The sequence below is a fragment of the Gambusia affinis genome, linkage group LG19 (genome assembly GCF_019740435.1).
Source record: "Gambusia affinis linkage group LG19, SWU_Gaff_1.0, whole genome shotgun sequence".
NCBI classification, from domain to species: domain Eukaryota; kingdom Metazoa; phylum Chordata; class Actinopteri; order Cyprinodontiformes; family Poeciliidae; genus Gambusia; species Gambusia affinis.
The window spans coordinates 2,055,991-2,076,035 of NC_057886.1; the positions used below are offsets into that span (position 1 = coordinate 2,055,991).

At 44.3% G+C, this 20,045-nt stretch overlaps 1 protein-coding gene across 3 annotated transcripts in view; it reads left to right on the top strand.

The window, feature by feature from the left end:
* Positions 1-20,005, top strand: part of smg1 (SMG1 nonsense mediated mRNA decay associated PI3K related kinase) — a 49,040-nt gene extending 29,035 nt beyond the window's left edge. For all 3 annotated transcript variants that reach the window (XM_044099122.1, XM_044099123.1, XM_044099124.1), the window contains 26 exons: positions 1,089-1,311; positions 2,039-2,285; positions 2,499-2,728; positions 2,898-3,146; positions 3,959-4,097; positions 4,995-5,104; positions 5,178-5,396; positions 5,510-5,703; positions 6,704-6,876; positions 7,150-7,429; positions 7,975-8,247; positions 8,733-8,967; positions 9,047-9,258; positions 10,261-10,417; positions 11,270-11,459; positions 11,633-11,913; positions 12,098-12,307; positions 13,111-13,248; positions 14,213-14,365; positions 14,994-15,173; positions 15,327-15,554; positions 16,709-16,920; positions 17,006-17,106; positions 18,292-18,468; positions 18,566-18,672; positions 18,843-20,005. In XM_044099122.1, the coding sequence (XP_043955057.1) occupies positions 1,089-1,311; positions 2,039-2,285; positions 2,499-2,728; positions 2,898-3,146; positions 3,959-4,097; positions 4,995-5,104; positions 5,178-5,396; positions 5,510-5,703; positions 6,704-6,876; positions 7,150-7,429; positions 7,975-8,247; positions 8,733-8,967; positions 9,047-9,258; positions 10,261-10,417; positions 11,270-11,459; positions 11,633-11,913; positions 12,098-12,307; positions 13,111-13,248; positions 14,213-14,365; positions 14,994-15,173; positions 15,327-15,554; positions 16,709-16,920; positions 17,006-17,106; positions 18,292-18,468; positions 18,566-18,672; positions 18,843-18,920 (4,996 nt within the window). In that variant the 3' untranslated portion in view covers positions 18,921-20,005. The remainder of the gene's footprint in view (positions 1-1,088; positions 1,312-2,038; positions 2,286-2,498; positions 2,729-2,897; positions 3,147-3,958; positions 4,098-4,994; positions 5,105-5,177; positions 5,397-5,509; positions 5,704-6,703; positions 6,877-7,149; positions 7,430-7,974; positions 8,248-8,732; positions 8,968-9,046; positions 9,259-10,260; positions 10,418-11,269; positions 11,460-11,632; positions 11,914-12,097; positions 12,308-13,110; positions 13,249-14,212; positions 14,366-14,993; positions 15,174-15,326; positions 15,555-16,708; positions 16,921-17,005; positions 17,107-18,291; positions 18,469-18,565; positions 18,673-18,842) is intronic.
* The last annotated feature ends 40 nt before the right edge of the window (positions 20,006-20,045 follow it).

Genomic DNA, 20,045 nt, shown 5'->3' on the forward strand with positions numbered 1-20,045 from the left:
CACCTGCATCTCCTTCGCCCGATGCGCGGCAGGAAGCTCTGCTGACTCAGCAGATTGAACGATTTAAGATATTTTCTAGTCAACGTCAACATGATAAAAGTCGAGTCGATGTCGAGTTGACTAGTCTTTGTGACGTCATAGCAACACAAGACGCAAAGCTTTGGAGTAACGTACAGGCTTTATTACCCGTTTTCACGGAAAAATACGGCATTTACACTGAACAGCAACAAGTGAAACAACAAAACATCGGGATAGTTTATGATAAATAATAAGTTGCTGGGAAACCAACATTCAAAAGGAAACGCACATTTTTTAGATGGCATGTAAAAACAATAAAAAGAGGTGGCACGGGGGCGGGGGGGTAAATAAAGTTCACTGTCATTAGCACAGTACAGAGCACTCGCGACACTCGCGAGCCGGCTAAGTGACATCCTTAGCGGGAAGGGGGCGAGTTTTAGACGGCTCGTGTTTTGTAGTCGACTGCAGCTGCAACTCCATCTCCTTTTAAAAACACTGTAAAACCACAAATATGCATCCATCTACATATCATTTAAACTAATGTATTAACTTATTTTTCTTGTGTCTTGTGAGGTATACTGTGCTGTCAGATCAGCACAGGCTATCACCACCAGCAATCACATGACTGCGACTAGTCGACATGAAATGTAAAAACTCGCGAGACGTCCTAGAGTCGACTAGTCGACTAATTGGTTCAACCCCTAAAAGGTGGTTCAACAAAGTATTGATTCAGGGAGGCTGAATTCTTTTGTACACCGCACTTTTCAGTTTTTTATTTGTAAAATATGTTGGGGTTTTTTCTATTTTGCAGTTGTATGCCGCTTTCTTTTGGTCTTTCATATTAAATCAAAATGTTTGTGGCATAAATTGACAAAATATGGAAAAGTTTGAGGGTGTGAATGCTTTTGCAAGCCGCTGTATGAAGGTCTTAAAATCCCTTCATGGCAGTCTTCAAAACATTTGTAGAAGCCTGCAGAAAGCCTGTGTTTGCCCCCCCACCCCGTCCCTCTGCTGTTGCACCGTGCCAGCAGGGCTTCAGCAGCCTGGTCTTACATTCTGCTGCTCTGCAGGGATGAAAAGATCGCCATCATGCGAGAGAAGCACTCTGCTCTGATGCGGCCCGTGGTGTTCGCTCTGGATCACGTGTGCAGCATCACCACCGCTCCCGCAGAGACGCCACATGAGACCTGGTTCCAGACCACCTATGGCGACGCCATCAAGTCTGCCCTGGAGCGCCTGAAAAACCCAGCCAACCCCGCCAACCCGGCCAGCAGCTGGCTTCCCTTCAAACAGGTCAGCGCTTTTATTTATTTATTTATTTTTTCTCATTACGCAAACTGCCACTGATTTATTTGGGGATTTTAATTCAGTCAGTTATATGGCACCAGTTCACAACACCTGCTGTCTCAAGGCACTGTGCAAAAAATGTTCATTCACACCAGGTATACAGGCAGAATCTGAGTCGGTTACTCACATCCCAGATTTAATCTGAAAGCCCAAAGCACAGCAACTGTCCAGAAAGGAATAGGATACGTGCTTTTCACATTATACATGGACATTATCTGTGAACATTAGTTTTCAAAGCCAAGCAAAATCTGTCAGTAGATTTGAGACCTTGGGTCATTCAAGCACATTATTCAGTCCATCCAGGATGCTGAGATGTTTTCGTGATTGTTGCAGTCCTGATATTGCTGATTTTGAGGCACTTAAAAAAAAAAAGAAAGAAAAAAAAAGTTTTACTTTCACACGTTTTCATCTTGCATGTTCAGGTTTCAAGAGATGAGAGACAGGAAGTGAAATTAGAATAGAAGCCAGCTCAGAGGGCTGGTCAAATCACTACCACTGATTTTTATTCCAATTATTAAAAACTGGAATGACACACAGAGTAGCTATTGAAATTTCTTAATGATTTCACATCAATAGAAATCTAAAAAAATTTACTGATTTCTAAAAATGGTGGCGTGTTAAGTACTTCTTTGGCCTGCCTTACCTTAACTCGGCTGACGTTGTGTCTGAGCAGATAATGATGAGCCTGCAGCAGCGTGCTCAGAAGCGAGCAAGCTACCTTCTCCATCTGGATGAGATCAGCCCCCGTCTGGTCTCCATGACAACCACCGAGATGGCCCTGCCAGGTGAGGCGTCTGCCTCGGACGCCGTCACCATACAGAGCGTGGGCAACACCATCACCATCCTGCCCACGAAGACCAAGCCAAAGAAACTCTTCTTCCTGGGCTCAGATGGCCGCAACTACCCATATCTCTTCAAAGGTAAGAGGTCAGAGGTCATTTGGGGGTCAAAATATCACATGTAAATGCACTTCTGAAACAAAGGGATGATTGTAGCGGTTTGGTTTTATCAGCACTCATTCGCAATTAACCGCAATTTTCTAGTTACTAATAAACTCCAGAAACGTGTCTCTAGCTAAATATGACTATTTTTGAATAATCAGCTAAATCAGCAGTGATTCTCATTGGCTTCAGGCCTGGAGGATTTGCATCTGGATGAGCGCATCATGCAGTTCCTGTCCATCGTCAACACCATGTTCACCAAGATCAACCAGCAGGAGCAGCCCCGTTTTCACGCTCGCCACTACTCCGTCACACCCTTGGGAACCCGGTCTGGACTGATCCAGTGGGTGGATGGTGCCACTCCGCTTTTTGGACTTTACAAGCGCTGGCAGCAGAGGGAGGCCGTGCTGCAGGCTCAGAAGGTTTGTTACCACGCTCTAAAACTATGCATGTGTCGAAAAAACGGGAAAAGTAAAAGGCTCCTCTTTAGGTCTCCCATCCCGAACTAGTCGTTCTTTTGAGATGAATTAAATTAAACTCTGTACTGAAATCAGAGGGGCTGTGATCTAAATGAACGTTGTGTCCTCCAAGGCCCAGGACTCGTTCCCACAGCCACAGCCCGTCCCTCCAGTGCCCCGCCCCAGCGAGCTGTACTACAGCCGCATCGGGCCGGCTCTGAAGGCCGTGGGCCAGAGTCTGGACGTGAGCCGTCGAGACTGGCCCCTCAGCGTGATGAAGGATGTGCTGAAGGAGCTGATGGAAGCTACGCCCTCCAACTTGCTGGCTAAGGAGCTGTGGTGTTCCTGCACCACGCCCAGCGAGTGGTGGAGGGTCACTCAGGTACCCTGCTGACATTTTCCTGCTTTCTCCTGGAGTTTGTTTTTTAATTTTTCAAAATTGATGTGCAATGTTTTATCTGTTTTTGCACTTTGAAAAAAAACAAAACGTTTTTTCATACGGCAAGCCTGAGACAGTGATGTCTGTATCATTTCATTGCTTGGAATGTTTTCTGAATTCTTTTTCTTATATTTCTTTTTGCTGGTTTAAGTAGCCACTACTTAATCAGAATAATCAATAGATTGCTCGATTACTAAAATAATCTGATGGAGAGTTTTTCCAGTCTGTTTTGTAAAGCTCTGAGGATTGTAGCCATATTGTATTTCTCCTCAAGAACAAGAAGATGTGCGAACAACAGTGAACATCTGGGTTTCTTGCCTTTCTGCCCTGAGCACCAATCAGGTCCAATCAGAAAAGCTTTTCGTTCCAGTCACCAGATCAACTCGTTGCATCTTGTTGCAGCATTCAGCTTCTATGCAGCTGAAACACTAATTTCCTTTAAACGAAGGCTAAAACCTGCTTAGAGTTGGATTTGAACCCTAAAAATGAAACACTGACCAATATGTTTGTGTATTGATGATCTTGATGATGGCGCTCGGCAAAGTGTAACATTTGTTACTGGTTTTTGCAGTTGTTGACTATATGATGTGATAATGCTGTTTTTAAGTTTTCATTGTGTAAAGCACTTTGTGCTGCTTTTCCCCCAACATGCATAATACAAATAAACTCGCTGGAAGGAAAACGGATTTAAAGGCACGTTTCAGACAGCAGCCATTCAGTGAGTTGATGATTGATGGTTATTCTCTTGTCTTCAGTCGTACGCCAGGTCCACTGCTGTCATGTCCATGGTGGGATACATCATCGGCCTCGGAGATCGCCACCTGGACAACGTGCTGATCGACATGACCACTGGAGAGGTGGTGCACATCGACTACAACGTGTGCTTTGAAAAAGGTCCGTTTGATTTGATTAGAGACTCCCATTATTGAAAACAACTCTAGACACCCAATCCATAATGTAATTTTACATTATGGATTAAATGTAAAATTACATTTAATTTTACATTTAAAATTAAATTTTACATTTAATTTTAAATGTTAAATTAAATTTTACATTTAAAATGTAAAATTAAATTTTACTGAGCGGCGTCATGCTTTATTATTTATTTTACATTATATTTAGAATTTGTAAATGTAGTTTCTGAATCAGTTGAAGGAAGATTTGTTGCAGTTTATTTTACATGTTTGACCAAAAAAAAGTCAGCCTGTTGTTTTTGTCAGTTTCTTTGTTACTTATTTTTATTAGGTTTGTTAGATGAGTACAGATGCATATTAACATAGACAAACTGAATAAACCAGCAGTCCCAAACTTGTATCACGGTGTTTATATTACAAGCTACAGTAAATAGCAGCACTTATCCCTGGTATAAACAGTGTATCTGAAAACTATTAGAAAGTGAAATAATTTATTTTAAATTGATTGTTCTACTCCTAATTGCACTGACTGAACAAATGAAAGTCGTTTTTAGATGTTTTATCAAAATTATATAAGCTGCTGGTGTGTTTAAGTGAACTGTACTGGTGCAGAGCTATTAGATAACTAGTTTCTAATTTATTTAGTCTGTGTTCAAAAAAAAAAAAGGAACAAATTAAGTCAGTTCAGATGTTTTTCTGTATTGGATCAGTAGCGACCTACAAACTTCAGATATCCGTATAAGAAGTGAAAAAAGTGGATGGGTGTGTGCCTAGATCTAACGTCGGGGAGTGGATTCAGTTAATCTGAGCATTATTTTACTAGAAGTGGAAGACCCTGGTACCAGTTGATTGAATCGTTTGTTTTATCTGTTACCAGGGAAAAGCCTGCGGGTCCCAGAGAAGGTTCCCTTCAGGATGACCCACAACATTGAGAGTGCTCTGGGAGCGACGGGGGTGGAGGGCATCTTCAGGCTGTCCTGTGAACAGGTTAAAGCACCGTCACTTCTCCTCCTCCCTTAAGCTAATTCTGATGAAGCACTGAGGTCCCGTGTAATTTCAGGTGGTGCAGATAATGCGTCGGGGCAGAGAGACCCTTCTCACCTTGTTGGAAGCCTTCGTCTATGATCCTCTGGTGGACTGGACCGCTGGAGGGGAGGTGGGCTTTGCCGGCGCGGTGTACGGAGGTGGGGGCCAGCAGGCCGACAGCAAGAAGAGCAAGAGGGAGATGGAGAGAGACATCACTCGCTCTCTGTTCTCCTCCAGGGTGGCTGAGATCAAGGTGAGCAAACTGGCAACCAATCTCTGGACGTAAGAGTTTAATCTTCAAACACATGACAGAGTATAAGATACGAGAGACTACTGTGTTTAAGGTCCTGTGTGAACTGTCTCCAGGTGAACTGGTTCAAGAATCGAGACGAAATGCTGGCTGTTCTGCCCCAAGTGGAGGAAGCTGTGGACGAGTACTTGGTCCTGCAGGACCTGCTGTGTCGAGGGGAAAAACTGCAGGCCAAACTACAAGAGGAGATGGACTTCCTGGATGGAGCAGAGAACCACCCGGACCATGTGATCCTCACCCTGGAGCAAAGGTCTGAGGCACAACAACAGGATTACTAGGTCCTCATGTGAACAGGCTGCAGCTGCTGGGATTCACCACAGCTACCCAAGAATAGATGAAATTCATGAAAACTTCAGATTCTCTCTAAAAGTGCTTCCAACTCCATGTTTTAATAGTTCAAACAGCAAATTTAGATTAATATGCATTAATGCAGTGGAACCCATCCCAGCACTACCAGGGGTGAAAGTAGTTTCTCACAGGTACTATGATGAAAATAGTCAGTGGCTCATTGTGCGAACCAAAACAAATAAAACTTGTATGGATAATGCAGAAAATATATTTTTTTTAGAAAATATATATCTATATCTATATAGATATATCTATATATAATTTTTTTTTTTTTTTTTTACAAAAAAAAGTATATTTCTGACATAGAGGGTGGAAAGTAATTGCTTACATTTATTTGTATTGCTGTAATTACAATTTGTCTATTTTGTACCTTAAGTTGTTTACAAAACCGGAACTCCTACTTTTACTTGAGTTTATTTGAGTAAAGTTACTTAGTTACATTTGAAATCATATCCATTAATGAATAAAAAGTAAACGTAAGGAAACACCAGAAAAAAATGCCGTTGCTCTTTCGGCTGGGTTTGTATTAAGATCTCATGGTGTTGCATCAGTTGGAAGACAGAGGAGTTAGGAAAACCCATCAAGATCAGTTCAAGTTAACTTCTGAGAAAAAGAAATCCCCTTGATGAATTTAATACATCAGTTTAACTGTAAGTGTAAGCAGCACTCATAAACACTTCTGTTTATGAGCAGCATAAAGAGGGACCAGACTGGAAGTGGAGGTTAAAACAGCCACACCCCCCCATGAGTGTTAGTGATGTAACTGCAGTCACTCTGCCGAGGGGAGTTGGTTCGTTTTTTGTTTAGGTCACACCAGTGTACATAAACGCTGCTGCAGATTGATTGTGTGTGTTGTGTGTAAGAATGAGCGGAAGCTGAACAGAGCTGTGTGTTTTGTGCAGGTACTCTGAACACACCCAGCTGCAGTCCCAGCAGAGGACGGTGCAGGAAGCTATCCAGGCCAAGCTAGCTGACCTGGAGCAGTGGATCTCTCAGTACCATGCAGCGTTCTCCAGCCTGGAGGCCACACAGCTGGCCAGCCTGCTGCAGGACATCAGCACTCCCATCGACCTTGGTAAACCGCAGGCAGAAACCAAAGGAGGAGTTTTCATTTTTATATTGGTTGGGTTTATTACTCGGGGTTTATGTTTATCATTAAACAAACAGTAGATACAAATGACAGAACTTATGTCACCTTCAGAAACAGAAAATTGGATAAAATTGCTTTATAGCCCCTTCCTGGGTCAGCAGCTACCAAGTATCTCCTGTAATCTCTATTACAGAATGTCACCAGAATGTGGCTCTTACTTTGGCTATGCAGTAAATCTGTGATGTCCAACACCTCCAGGTCCTCCCAGCTACGTTCCAGCCACTGCATTTCTGCAGAACGCGGGCCAGGCCCCCCTGATCAGCCAGTGTGAGAGCCTGGAGGCCGAGCTCAGCTCCCTGCTGCAGCAGCGTCGGGCTGCCCTGCGCAGCTGCCTGGAACAGCTGCACAGCTACGCCACGGTCGCTCTGCTGTACCCACGAGCCACCCTGCTGTTCCACAGAGTCCACCAGTGGAAGGCCTGGCTAGAGGAGCTGCTGAGGGACATGACAGTGGACCACTGTCAGCACATCTACAGGCAGTAAGGCTCACTGGATGCTGCACCTCTTATCAAAACTAACATTAAAAACACTCTTTTCTGGGGCGTGCTGAGGTGGCGTAGGGAATAGCATGACCCAAGTATGGAGGCCTTGGGTCCTCGACGAGGCCGTCGCAGGTTTGATTCCAGACCTGTCGACATTTACCGCATGTCTTCCCCCTTTCCTGTCAGCCTACTTTCAAATAAGGGACACTAGAGCCCACAAAAGACCCCCTGGAAGGGAGGGGGAAAAAAAACCAAAACACTTTTTTCTGTGTGAGAAATAATTAGAGGCTGTAAAGAATTAAAGGTTAGTGATCAAAACTGCAGTTGAAAGTGTTTATTCATAATCTTTGTTGCTTTATTCGGGCACTACAGGATGTTTTTTTTGTATTTTTGTAATTCAGCCGAGTTGCAGTGATTGGTCAGAAATAAAGAAAACATTGGTGATTGGACAGATTTTTAGAAACATCATGATGCTTGATGAGTGTATGAAGTCCACCCAAACTCTATAAGAACTTCTGAGATCTTCCTCTGTCCTTCCTCAGGTATGAAGTCCTGTTTGCCCCTCAGCCCCCCCCAGCCTCCTGCCAGTTTCTGTCCAATGTGGAGCTGACGCTGCAGCACCAAGTGGCTGAGACCAACGAGCGGATGATGCACCAAGCGGAGCGGCTGAAGGCCGAGGGAACCACGGTGGCAGCGTGCGAGGAACAGCTGCAGGAGATCGAGAACTGCATCGGCGTGTTCCTGCGGGAGAACGGAGAGCCGGGATCCCTGAGCTTGGCTGCAGTCATCACCTCCGCCCTCTGTGCACTCTGCAGGTGGGAGTCTTAAAATCCTCTGAAATGTCTCACCGGTAACTTTAAACAGTGCAGCAGAGGGAATACTGGGAACAACTAGGCATGGGCCGGTTAGCGGTTTCATGGTAAACACCGATATGCAGAAGCTGCATGTGTAGCTGCAGTATCATGACCCCTCCTCCAGACAACACATCACTATTTAATAAAGTCAAGGTAAAATTTATGAACAAGCCGCCTTTAGTATCTGGCATCAGTGAAACAGATTCCACTGTGTTACTGTGGAATATTGTGCTTCCTGGCAGCAACAGGTTAAAGGTCAAAGGATGAAGATCAACTCACAATTCAAATCGCCAATCCATTCACATCAAAGTGTGCTAAACAAAATGCAAATTAAGACATTTTAGAGCAGAAGTCTTAATACTGTCAAACTGCAACATTTTTACTTGAGGTAGATCATAATTTCCTTATCCAGCACTAACAGAAGCTTTGTGTGTGGTTGGTTGCAGGCGTAACCTGGTGATGGAGGGAGCAGCAGCCAGCGCCAGAGAGCAGCTGGTGGACCTGACCTCCCGGGACGGAGCCTGGTTCCTGGAGGAGCTGTGCAGCATGCTGGGTAATGTGTGTGGTCTGGCTACGCTGCTGCAGCGCTGCCCTCTGCTGCCCCACGACCTGGAGCTCTCCGCGCCGTCGCTCACCACCCAGGCTGTTTACCTGGCCAACGCCGTCTACACCTGCCTCCAGGTAGGAAACTGTCTCTCTGACATGAAACCTGCTGCGGTGGAGAAACTCTGAGGTTGATGAGACTCACTGTGGACTGCAGGAACTGAACACCAACTTCAGGCAGATCATCTTCCCTGAGGCGCTGCGCTGCATGATGAAAGGAGAGCCCACCCTGGAGGCCATGCTGGCCGAGCTGGAGCAGCTGGTGGAGCAGAGCTCAGACGGCCTCAGCCTGCAGGGATTGGCTGAGAGTCTGCAGGCCACCACAGGTCTGGACCACGACAGCCACAGCCACTTCCTGCACATCACCAGGTGACTGCAGTTGCCCTCAGCTTCACCTTTCCTGCTGCATTAATCACTGATTTCTCCTCAGCTTTTAAAGGAGGAGAAAGGCAAAATCACTAAATCTCACCAGTTATTTTTGTTTAGGTTCTAGTGCAAATAGCTCAGTATACTTGAAATAAGACAAGACTGACTTATAAGTTAATTTTCAGCTGAGATACGTGAGCTTGTTTTAAGTTAATTCCTTAATGGGACAGTTTTCTGAAAAAAAAAAAGACTTTTTTGAGCTCCATATAATGTTCTGTTATTCCTTAATCAAAAACATACCTGGAGTGGTGATTTGATTCTTTCATGCATCTTTGAGAAATACTTTAATCTCCATGGTAACCATTCAGCTCTGCAAAACACCTGGGTGGACCTACCTTTGCCTTCAAGGTGCAGTTCCTTCTCAGAGCTGCAGTTTCCGCCTCACAGAGTAGCCCTCCCAGTATTCCCAGTCATCTCCTTCAGACTAGCCAGCAGCAATTGGCAAACATCTGGTGGAACTGAGCATCTGCTGAGTTTGTTATAGGAGCTACTTCTGAGTGCAGCGACGGTAGAAATGTTGTTAAAGAGGATCCATGTTGTGATGTCTTTCTGAAAGTGGAGTTTCAGAAAGAGCATTTGTAGTTAGCAGAGTTGTTTGGTTGTGCTATAAATGTCACTATGTGCCTGGAAAATGGAAAATGCCTAATACTGCCGCAATGCAAGTACTAGTTGCATTGGCAGATTGTTTCACTTTATAATAGACATTTTACCCTTGTTATAAGTGAAATAATCTGCCAATGGAATTAGTGCTTTTTCATCAACATTAAGGAATTACTAACTCTAAACAAGCTCCTGTATTTTGCTGTAAAGTTACTTGTAAGTTAGTTCAGTCTTGTTTCAAGTGCACCAAGATACATGCACTAGAAACTAGACCAAAGTTCTTGGTAAGCTTTAGTGTTTTTTGCAGCGAAGTGGAATGTGTGTGAAACTCTTGTTTGTTTTCAGAATGCTGCGTGCCCAGTACTCTGAGCTGATCCAGCCTCACAACATGGACGGACAGGGCCAAGAGACACCCAAGATGTCAGCAGGTCAAATGTTGCTGGTTGCCTTCGACGGCATGTTCACCCAGCTGGAGGCCGCTTTTGGACAACTCACAGAGAAGGTAGCGAATGGCTTTTCCTCCCAGACCGGTCACAAGAACATGGTTCATGAATGAAATCCACCACTCTGGGTCTGCTTGGTTAAAATGCATCCTAAATGCAATCCTAAAGCTTCTTGATGATTTTTGCTTATTTTAATTATGCAAAGTTCTTTAAATATCCTGTGAGTAAATGTATGTTGGCTCATTTATCCATAACAACAATAACAGCTGAGCTTTCGATATCTAGCAGTTACATTTACTGTTTGTTAAGAGTGCCCCTCCAAATAGAAGGGTTAATACTTTCAGGTGGAGGTCTGGACTTTGACTGGGCCATTTTATTGTTTCTTTTCAGTACATTCAACTAGTCATGTGGAATGGAACTTTTTTTTTTTTTTTTGAACTATTGTTCAAAATAATTTTGAACAAATTTCTGTTCAAAATTTTGTTTCGAACAAAATTTTCATTGGAACTATTGTTCAATTTCCTACAAAGTCTGGTTTGTTTGGGGAGTTGTGAATGTATATTTGAACTCTGGTCTTCCTGAAACCCTATTTGTTGACCCGGTTGAAGTGAACTCTGGTGCGGTTCAGACTTTCCATTTTGGCTCCATGTCAGTGAGGAATCTGTGGTTTTGTGCTTTCTTGTTATGCTTAAGCTAGACTTTAACTTTCTGCTTCTTTATTCAATCGAATCAGTCAGTATTAAATACTATTGCAATAAGGATAAGGTGAAGCCACAGTGCTTGCCTCCTGTACTAATACTTTAACACCAAGGTATTTTTTCTTTCACATTTTCAGTCAATTAAATAAAGCTGATGGTTTTTCGTGGAAACCAATGTTATGCTTTTTTGGTTTTTCTCCTCCTCATCCCCAGCTGAGCTCCTTGGAGGTGCCTCCATCCTGGAGGAAGGTGGATGTTCTGAGGGAGGCCCGGGCAACACAGCTCAACTTCTTTGACAGCCTGAGTCAGCGGCAGCTCATGGAGGAAGTGTTTTTCCTCAAGAGGCTGCAGACCATCAGGGACTTCTTCCTCCTCTGCTCCACCTTCGCTCAGACTCTGTCTGGTGAGCCTGCACCGTCGACAACAAACTTCCAGCATGTTAGGACAACGTGTCCAAACAACTTTACATTCATTACCCCAGCAGTCTGCAGTGAACTACAGGAGATCTCTGGTAGAACAAAGCAGGTCTGATGGCCTGGGCTGTATGAATCTATTGTTTTTTGGGGTTTTTTTTAGGTACCTGCCCTCCAGCTGAAGACCTGATCCCTACAAACGGACCTGTTGGTTTGGGGAAGCCTCTGTACCGCCGGCCCAGTGGCACTGGGTCGGGTGTAGCACTGCCGACCGAGGAGCAGATGACGCGCCCCATCAAGGCCTTCACGGCCGAGTTTGTTCGCCAGATGCTGATGGGTCTGCCCAGCCAGGCCATTGGTCTGGCCCTCTGCAGCACTCTGTCTGCCCTGGGCCTGGATGTGGTGGCCCAGGTGGAGGCCAAGGACTTTGGTGCAGAGATCAAGGTATGATATTCAGTTATCTGTGACGTAGGAGAGGTCTTTTCATTCCTGTTGAGTCTTTGGTGGCCATTTATTACTAAAATAGTTGTGAGTTACTGGAATGAATTGATATTTGTTACACACTGATATGTGGCTACATAGGAGCTGAATAATTGGGTAACACTATGTGTGTGTGGTGCTTGTGCAGGTTTCTCTGGATGAGCTGTGTAAGAAGGCCGTGGAGCAGAGCCTGGCGTCGGGCCGGGTCTCCCAGCTGCTGCTCAACAGGTCCACGGTTCTGGCTTCCTCCTACGACACGGCCTGGAAGAAGGTGGACCTGCTCAGGAGGCTGGACATTAACCTGGACGCTGCAAAGGCCAGCCTGCAACGGAGCCAGCTGCATATCGCAATGTTTCAGGTACAAACTGACTCTGATTCTGCTGCTCTGCTCTGGTTCTCAACATTTGGCTTCACTGACACTGGAAACACAAAGAGGCTTATTACTGGAAGCACCACTGATGCTGCTTTCGTCTGAGTCGTCTTCTTCCTGTTCATTTTTTTTTTAACAATGCATAATTATTGAACAAGTTTTGAGAGCAGACCCTCAAAATATCATGCAATACATGGGACAGAAAAAGAAAAAGAAAAACACAAACAAAAAAGGTCATCAGTAAGTTATCCAAAAAGCAAATGTCAACACCTCATTCAGAGTCAAAATGCATTATTAACTGTAATAATAATAATCCAGCCCAACAAATATATCGCCTTTATCCTCTGATCGGTTCTCTTCCTCCATGCCCGTCTGCATGTTATTACAGTTAATAACATGCAGAACGTTATTAGCTGTTCTACATGGGAAATTAAAGGCCCTTGTGTCAAACTTGACCAATGATCCATTCGCTGTATATTTCATTTTTTTAATTTAAAGAACCTTAACCTCTCAAAGCCATCCTCTTCCTACTAGATCCTCACATATCCACCCTGTGTCTGGGTGTTGTTTCTCTCTGTTGTCATGTTTGGTGAAATCCAGCCTTTTCTCTGCCACATGAACAAATCCACTGGTTCAAAGCTTCTTTTAACCATCACTCAGCTGCTTGAAATAATCCTGGCTGCTCATTAATGCCATATTGTCTCAACACTGAGGCCTGGAACTAGATGAGTAACGTTGTTAGTGCTGGCCTCCCCTAATATTTCTGTGTGTGTGTGTGTGTCCTCCTCTAGTGGCAGCATGAGGACGTTCTTGGTCCCAACAATCAGCCACTGGGTGTCAGTATTGCTCCTCGACCTGTGATCCTCAGTAGCATGAAGAAGAAGCTGTACAAGCTGAGTCAGGATGAAGGAGCCATTGTTGCCATTCAGGTCAGTGTCTGGAGAGATCAGAGCTACATCAGGTGTCTCACAGAGAACGATGCGCATGCAGCGCCTTGATTAGAAACCAGTAATAACTACAGTTCCAGCTGCAGATACAGTGAAGGTATAAATAGTTTGCTAAAATCCAAAGTTGTTTTTTGGCTAAACAAGACCAAGTCAATCTAAAAACAGTATGTCTATGCCCAGACTCAATACTTTGCCTGGGCTCCAGTGTCACTGAGGCCCAACAAAACCAGCACTGTGGTTCTTCCACAGTCTGTATTTATATGGATGTCATTGAACACTTTGATGAGGCTGGATTCAGGACTGTGGTAACCATGGATACCAGATTGAAAGCCATTAAAGCGGTTGGTTATTGTTAGGAATTCATTTCAGTGTTGAAACGCATTTTTTTTTTTTTTCCAATACTTTTTATCAAACTACAATGAAAACATTCCTAACACTTTAAGGTCCACAAAATGCCCCGACTTATAAAATTTCACAATCAAAACAGGCTACAGTTACAGTGACCCATCTTGAGGTCAATTAAACTAATAAAAACGATATAAAATATTAAACTATAAAACAAGAAAAACTCATTCTCTGTAGGTCAATGAAAAGTACAAACTTTGAGTACCTATAAAAACCTCCTGTTAGAGCTTTGAAAAAAGTTTCTCTAGTCAGTGAGTCAGTCATTCCCATGGCAGTATAGGCTGTTCATTCACATATGACATAGTCATGAATCAAACACCAAAGCTGGATTTATAATGAACAATAATACATGACTAGCTAGCTGAACAAAAACGTCATACCTCCTCTTATCCAGCCCAACAAATATATCGCCTTTATCCTCTGATCGGTTCTCTTCCTCCATGGCCGTCAGCTGCTACCACGCCACTCCGTGTGTGACAGTGTGGCCCAGTGAATATGACCTCATAATTCTAATGTGCTGTGCACTGACTCATGTTTTCAGGACAAACTGGCCTCTCTAGAGGGCAGCATTGAACAGCGATTGAAGTGGGCTGGTGGAGCGAACCCAGCCTTGGCTCCCGTCCTGCAGGACTTTGAGATGACAATCAGAGACAGACGAGCCACGGTGGCTAGAGACAACCAGCGCACCAGCCAGGTAACACTGCCTTGTTCACCTCTGTCAAGTCTATAATGTTTTCACTCACTAACATTCAGATGTCAGATGGGAACTCTCACAAAGTTCAGCGTAAAAACAAACATGGCTGACTGGGAGGAATCGATGCCAATAGTTTGTTAGAAAGAAACGATACAAAGACCTCTCCAACATCCAGCAGGCTTTCTGGTGCACCATGGGAGTTGTTTTGTTTCGTCTGCTTTCTTATTGGCCACATGTCACATTCAACAGGCTCGTTCTCGTTTGTCCTTGGAGAGGACACCTCACAAGTTGGATCAAGATGACCCAACATGTTGAACATCCTCCTTGAATATGTCCTCTAAGTGGACCAAATGAGCTAACAGAGTCCAGACACAGAGGACTGAGCATGGAGATGGGGTAGAGGCTGAGGAGGAGATGCTCTCTGAGGCCAGGAGACTTTCTCCAAGATAAACAGGGATGCCCCAGTTCTGGTACAGAGTCTGATTTGTCTGGAGTGTTCAGCAGTCACTGCTAGCCAACTGTTCCCTTGACAACCAGTGTGACTCAGCCGTGACCTCAGCTTCTGCCACAGTACCTTAGTAGACACCAAGTCAATCAGAGTGCAAACTTTATGACTTCTGTCTTTAAGGTGACCTTCTTGTGCTCCACCATCCTGAACTTTGAAGGGCTGCGGACCCGATCCCCAGAGGCGCTCAGCATGGACGCTGCGCTGTTCGAGCTGCTCAAGCGCTGCCAGCAAACCTGCTCATACGCTTCCCAGTTCAGCAGCACTGTTTCCCCACTGGAGCTGCAGCTTCTACACAGACTGGTGGGTTTTTCCTCTTAGCTAAATTAAGGCTCATTTAATGTCCTTTAATTTAGCTTCAGGGTTTGTTTGTTTTGTTTTTTTCCAACTCCTACTGCAACATCAAAATCAAAACCCAGTTTCTCAGTCTGTTAAGATCTCTGCACGTTTCCACAGGGTCCCGTGATAGACCTGCCCATCGGAAGTCCTGATTGGCTGAACTGTGCCCAGAGGCAGCTAGAGGAGGAGCTAAGCATGGAGCGCAGGAGTCAGGAGGAGCGAGAGCAGCAGCTGGAGGCGTGTGGAGAGACGCTGCAGCTGCTGGTTGATTCCATTAAGACCATTCTGTCCAATCACAACCGGCAGCTGGCCGATGTCAAGCACCTGCTGAGAGCCATGGCCAAGGTACAGCCAACACACAGCAGGCTCATCTGGGCCACTGTGGAGGAAATAATGTTTGACTTTTGAGATCAGTTGTTGCCTTAAACTTTAGGATATTTTGCAGCAGTAAAAAAAAATGCAGATGTACAAGGAAGGATGTTGGAGTCGAGTTTCAAAAATAATAGAAATGAAGTTTTTGGGGTGTCCTCATTGATGAACACTTGTCACTGTAATCTTATATAAACCATGTTAGCATTAAAATATCCAAAACTATTGCTGTTTTAAATAAGGTAATTAATAAGGAATTATTAGACAAAACATTTTATACTTTGTATACAAACTCTGACACACCAATATGTCAGGTTGTGCCATATCTGACATATTGTGAGGTAGTACATGTAAAACATATATTCTTTAGATTTTTCCTTTACAGAAGAAAGCTGTTAGTCTCAGAGACGCAATATTGATAAAGTTAAACTTTTTGAAATTCCATGAAGTTTAACTTAAGTATAATACTTTAACATTTAAAATTTATGCCCAAAGAGCATGAACATTTTTTTACTAAACAATATTCAAAAGAGATTTGTAAAAAACAACAAAACAAAAACAAATGCTAGCTTAAATTAACTGGGAGGTTCAGTATGGCATTGAATAAGCTGTTATGTATTGTTTATACATTTAAAATGTTTTCTGAGCTGAATAGCTAAGTTTCTTTTTGCATTGATGGGGAGCAGATTCAAGTTTGTATTTTCTGCTTCTTTTCATTCGTGAGTTCTGTTAGTTGTTACAGGAACTATTCATATTTATTCACAAGAGATTTTTAATAAAAATTGAATGAAAAATGAGGATAATACATTTATTGGACCTGCAGATTATTTCAGGATTCCCAAAAGGATTCAGAGCCATGGTAGCTTGCTGCTAGCATATCCTTGATTGCTAGCTAGCGTTTTTGTGTCTACGATGTGTATGTAGACACATCGTAGACACAGTACTATACTATACTCCAAGTATAGTATAGTACTTAAGTAAACTCATAAAAGTTTAAAACATTCTGTCTTCACCTCCGTTTTGTTTGACTTTTGATGCTCTTTCTCATAAATTCCCAATAAAATAAACATTGGGACATTTGAAGGGGCTTTAGCGAGGCTCTGACGCCACCTGTCTGCTCTGTGATGCAGGATGAGGAAGCAGCACTAGCAGACGGTGAAGAGGTGGCGTACGTAGGCAGTGTGCGACACTACCTGCTGGAGTACAAAGCCTGGCAAGACAACATCCAGCTGGTTCTGTTCACTGTGGTCCAGGCCAGCGGGCAGCACCGCAGCCAGGAGCAGCTGGACCTCCTGGAGGAGATCCCTGCCACCCTGAAGGAGCTGCACACACAGAGCCAGAGGTACACACACACACACACACACACACACACCAGCGTTTTGCTTCCAGTGGGCAGATCTCTGACTGAGCTGTGTGTGTCTTGGCAGTGTCTACAACGGCCTGGTGGGCTTCGCCTCCCCACTGGTGACGGACAGAGAGGCTGAATGCTCCAGTCCTGTTTCTTCAGCTCAGACCAGCTTTGCAGCAGGTGAGCAAGGTTTTATGGTTATAAACTTAATGAAACTGTATGAAGCTTAACTAAATAATCAAGTGATTGATGAGGATGATACAAAACACACATAAACATTTTTTAGAAAGCAATATTCAAAACAGTTTGTAAAAAGACAAAACAAATACAAGTTAAAAGGAATTAATTTAACTTGGACAACATGATTAATAATGAACTTATGAATATAAGGAGGAATATATGGAATATAAGTTTAGAGGCTGTTATAATTTTTATTTTGGTTTTCTGATAAACTTCTAAGATTTTAAAGCTCTAAAGCACATGGATCCTTTAAAAGTCTTACATTTCTGTATCTACAATTAAGGCCTTACATGTTTTCAATTCATTTTTAAAAAGTAAGTTGGCCATAAATACATTAATCAAAGGTCTGACATTTTGTCTTGGCAGAACCATTAGATGTATATTCTATGTTTCTTTTTCTAGCAAGGCCTTTAAGGCTGAATAACCTCGCTGGCTGTTTTGTGTCTATAAAAGGTAAATAGGTAAATGCTAATTTACCTATTGAATTGAATTTCATTTATTGTGAGTTGACTGCATAAAGTTTGCACATTTCAGTGGAGCTATAGCTCTTAAAGTCCATTCATTGTAGTCTTAAAAAGGTATTACATTTCGCTCTCTTGTTTAATTCAGAATCAAGTACTGTTGTTAATGAATTACTAATAAATAATCTATAAAATAAATTAATGTCCCCATAAAATAAGCTAAATATTTTAAAAAGGCACTACCTTTCTTGTTTTTCTTTTTTTTTATCTATACATTTTTTTGGGGGGAAAAGTCTAAGCTGGAGTCCCAAATTATGTCTGGTATAAATTGGGGGTTTGGGAGGGCAGATCTTACTGATCTTAAATGATTCCTCTGTATTTTTGGCAGCTCCTCTTTAATTTGTTGAGGTTTGTCTTTCTGTCTATCAGAGATGAGGGGAGAGAGTGTGTGTGGTCATCTCATCAGACAGATGGCCTCAGGTTTTAGTGCAGAATGCTTTAGGAACCAGAGGAGATCTCTGACCAGGTTCTGGTTGTGTTAACCTCCATGTTGGACCTGATTTGGACCTGATGGCTCCACGAAGACTTCCTTACCGTCTGATGCTGCATGATGCTGCCACTGTCTGGCTCTGGGTACTCAGTGCTCTGTGCTGCTTGGTTTCAGCTGTTCGATGCAGTGGAGTGAAGACACAGCCAGACTCCATGTCCCAGAATGCTCGCAAAGCACTGCCCCGTAACCTGGGAACCCCCGCTGACACCCCGCCCAGCACGCTGGTGGTGAACAGCAAAGGCCTCAACCCCAGTCCAAAGAGGGCCGTGCGAGACCCCAAGACAGGTCGAGGTACCGACCCCCACTCTGTGGTCGATGCAGCCAATTTCAGGCGCTAGGTCATGACAGTGAAACGTTTCTTCTGAACAAGCTTCTGTGTTCCATGCAGCTGTGCAGGAGAGGAACTCGTATGCAGTCAGTGTGTGGAAGAGAGTGAAAGCCAAGCTGGAGGGCAGAGACATCGATCCCAACAGGAGGATGAGCGTCACGGAGCAGGTAACACACACACATACAAACCATCACTGACTGAAGTACAGTTACTGTACTGAAGAATTACAAATTAAAAAATCACAATGAACATAATTAGGGCTCCAACTACCAATATTTTTCGTAATTGGCTATGTCCATGTTTGTGCGTCCTGACGCGCCTGGTTTTGTTGTTGCAGGTGGACTTTGTCATCAAAGAGGCTACCAACATGGACAACCTGGCCCAGCTGTACGAGGGCTGGACCGCCTGGGTGTGAGCACCATGCTACTTCCTGTCTAGGGTCCAGCGAAGGCTTGGAGATCCACCAGAGTCCTGCGGGACTGGGATGTCGGAACAGCAGCACCGGGCCACCCGAGGGGGAGGAAAATGGGCGGCGGCATCTTAGTCCGCCCCCCTAAGCTCCTGGGCATCCACACTGGGGGCAGCGGCCTCGCGGCATCGCTGCAACCACACCTCCCCTCCCCTGCAACCACCGGCGCTCAGGCTAACGCAACGCTTAGTGAGCCCACTCACCCGCCTTCCTCATTAGGGGTCGGGTTGGGCCAAACACCTCTGCCGGGAGGGAGAGGGGGAAATGCAGGGGGGGAGGAAGGGAAAGGCCTCCTAACCCTCCTCTTGGAAACACCCCCCCCCCACCTGCATAGCTCACTACACCCAGTTTTCCCCATGAACATCGATGCATCCTGTTGCGCCTGTTGACGCCCATCTGAGGGCAGGGGGGGCAGCAGGAGGGAGCCGCCCACAGCCGACTCTGTGGGGAGGACTCTACCGGGGTCAGCCTCAGATGGACGAGGCGTTTCCATGGCCAGGCTTCTTCTTTTTCTCTACTCCTCTTCCTCAGCGACATTGTGACGGCGATTGGACAGCAGACAACGCAGGTAGGGGTGAAAGGTCAGCCTCCGAGGAGGGAGGGACTGTCCTCGCACTGCGCTGTGATTGGTGAAACCGTGGAGACGCCGACACATTCAGTGTCCTGTGTGGATTAAACCACAGTGGGAGTTGCTTCATGGATTAAACTGAAACGTCTCGTCATGTCAAATAGTTTTTGGTGATCCAGAATAAAAGCAGTTAAAGTCCCTTCAATGAGGACCTCTTAGTTTTCCCTTCGCTCTAGATCTTTAGTCTGTGCCGTGCTTTGGAACTTTCTGTAAGACTACATTTCTTCTTCTTCTTCTTCTTTTTTTTGAGCTGCAAAAAAAAAGAATTGAGGAATCTCAGCTCTTCCTGTTTTACATTTTTATTCTAAAAAATTATGTTTGTGGTGACGGTGAAACGTGTTTATTCTTAAATCTTTTATTGAATTCTGTTGGATGCCAAATAAATGTGGAACTGAGAACAGAAGGCTGTCTTTCGCTGTGGTCCTCTCATGTAGGGCTGGATT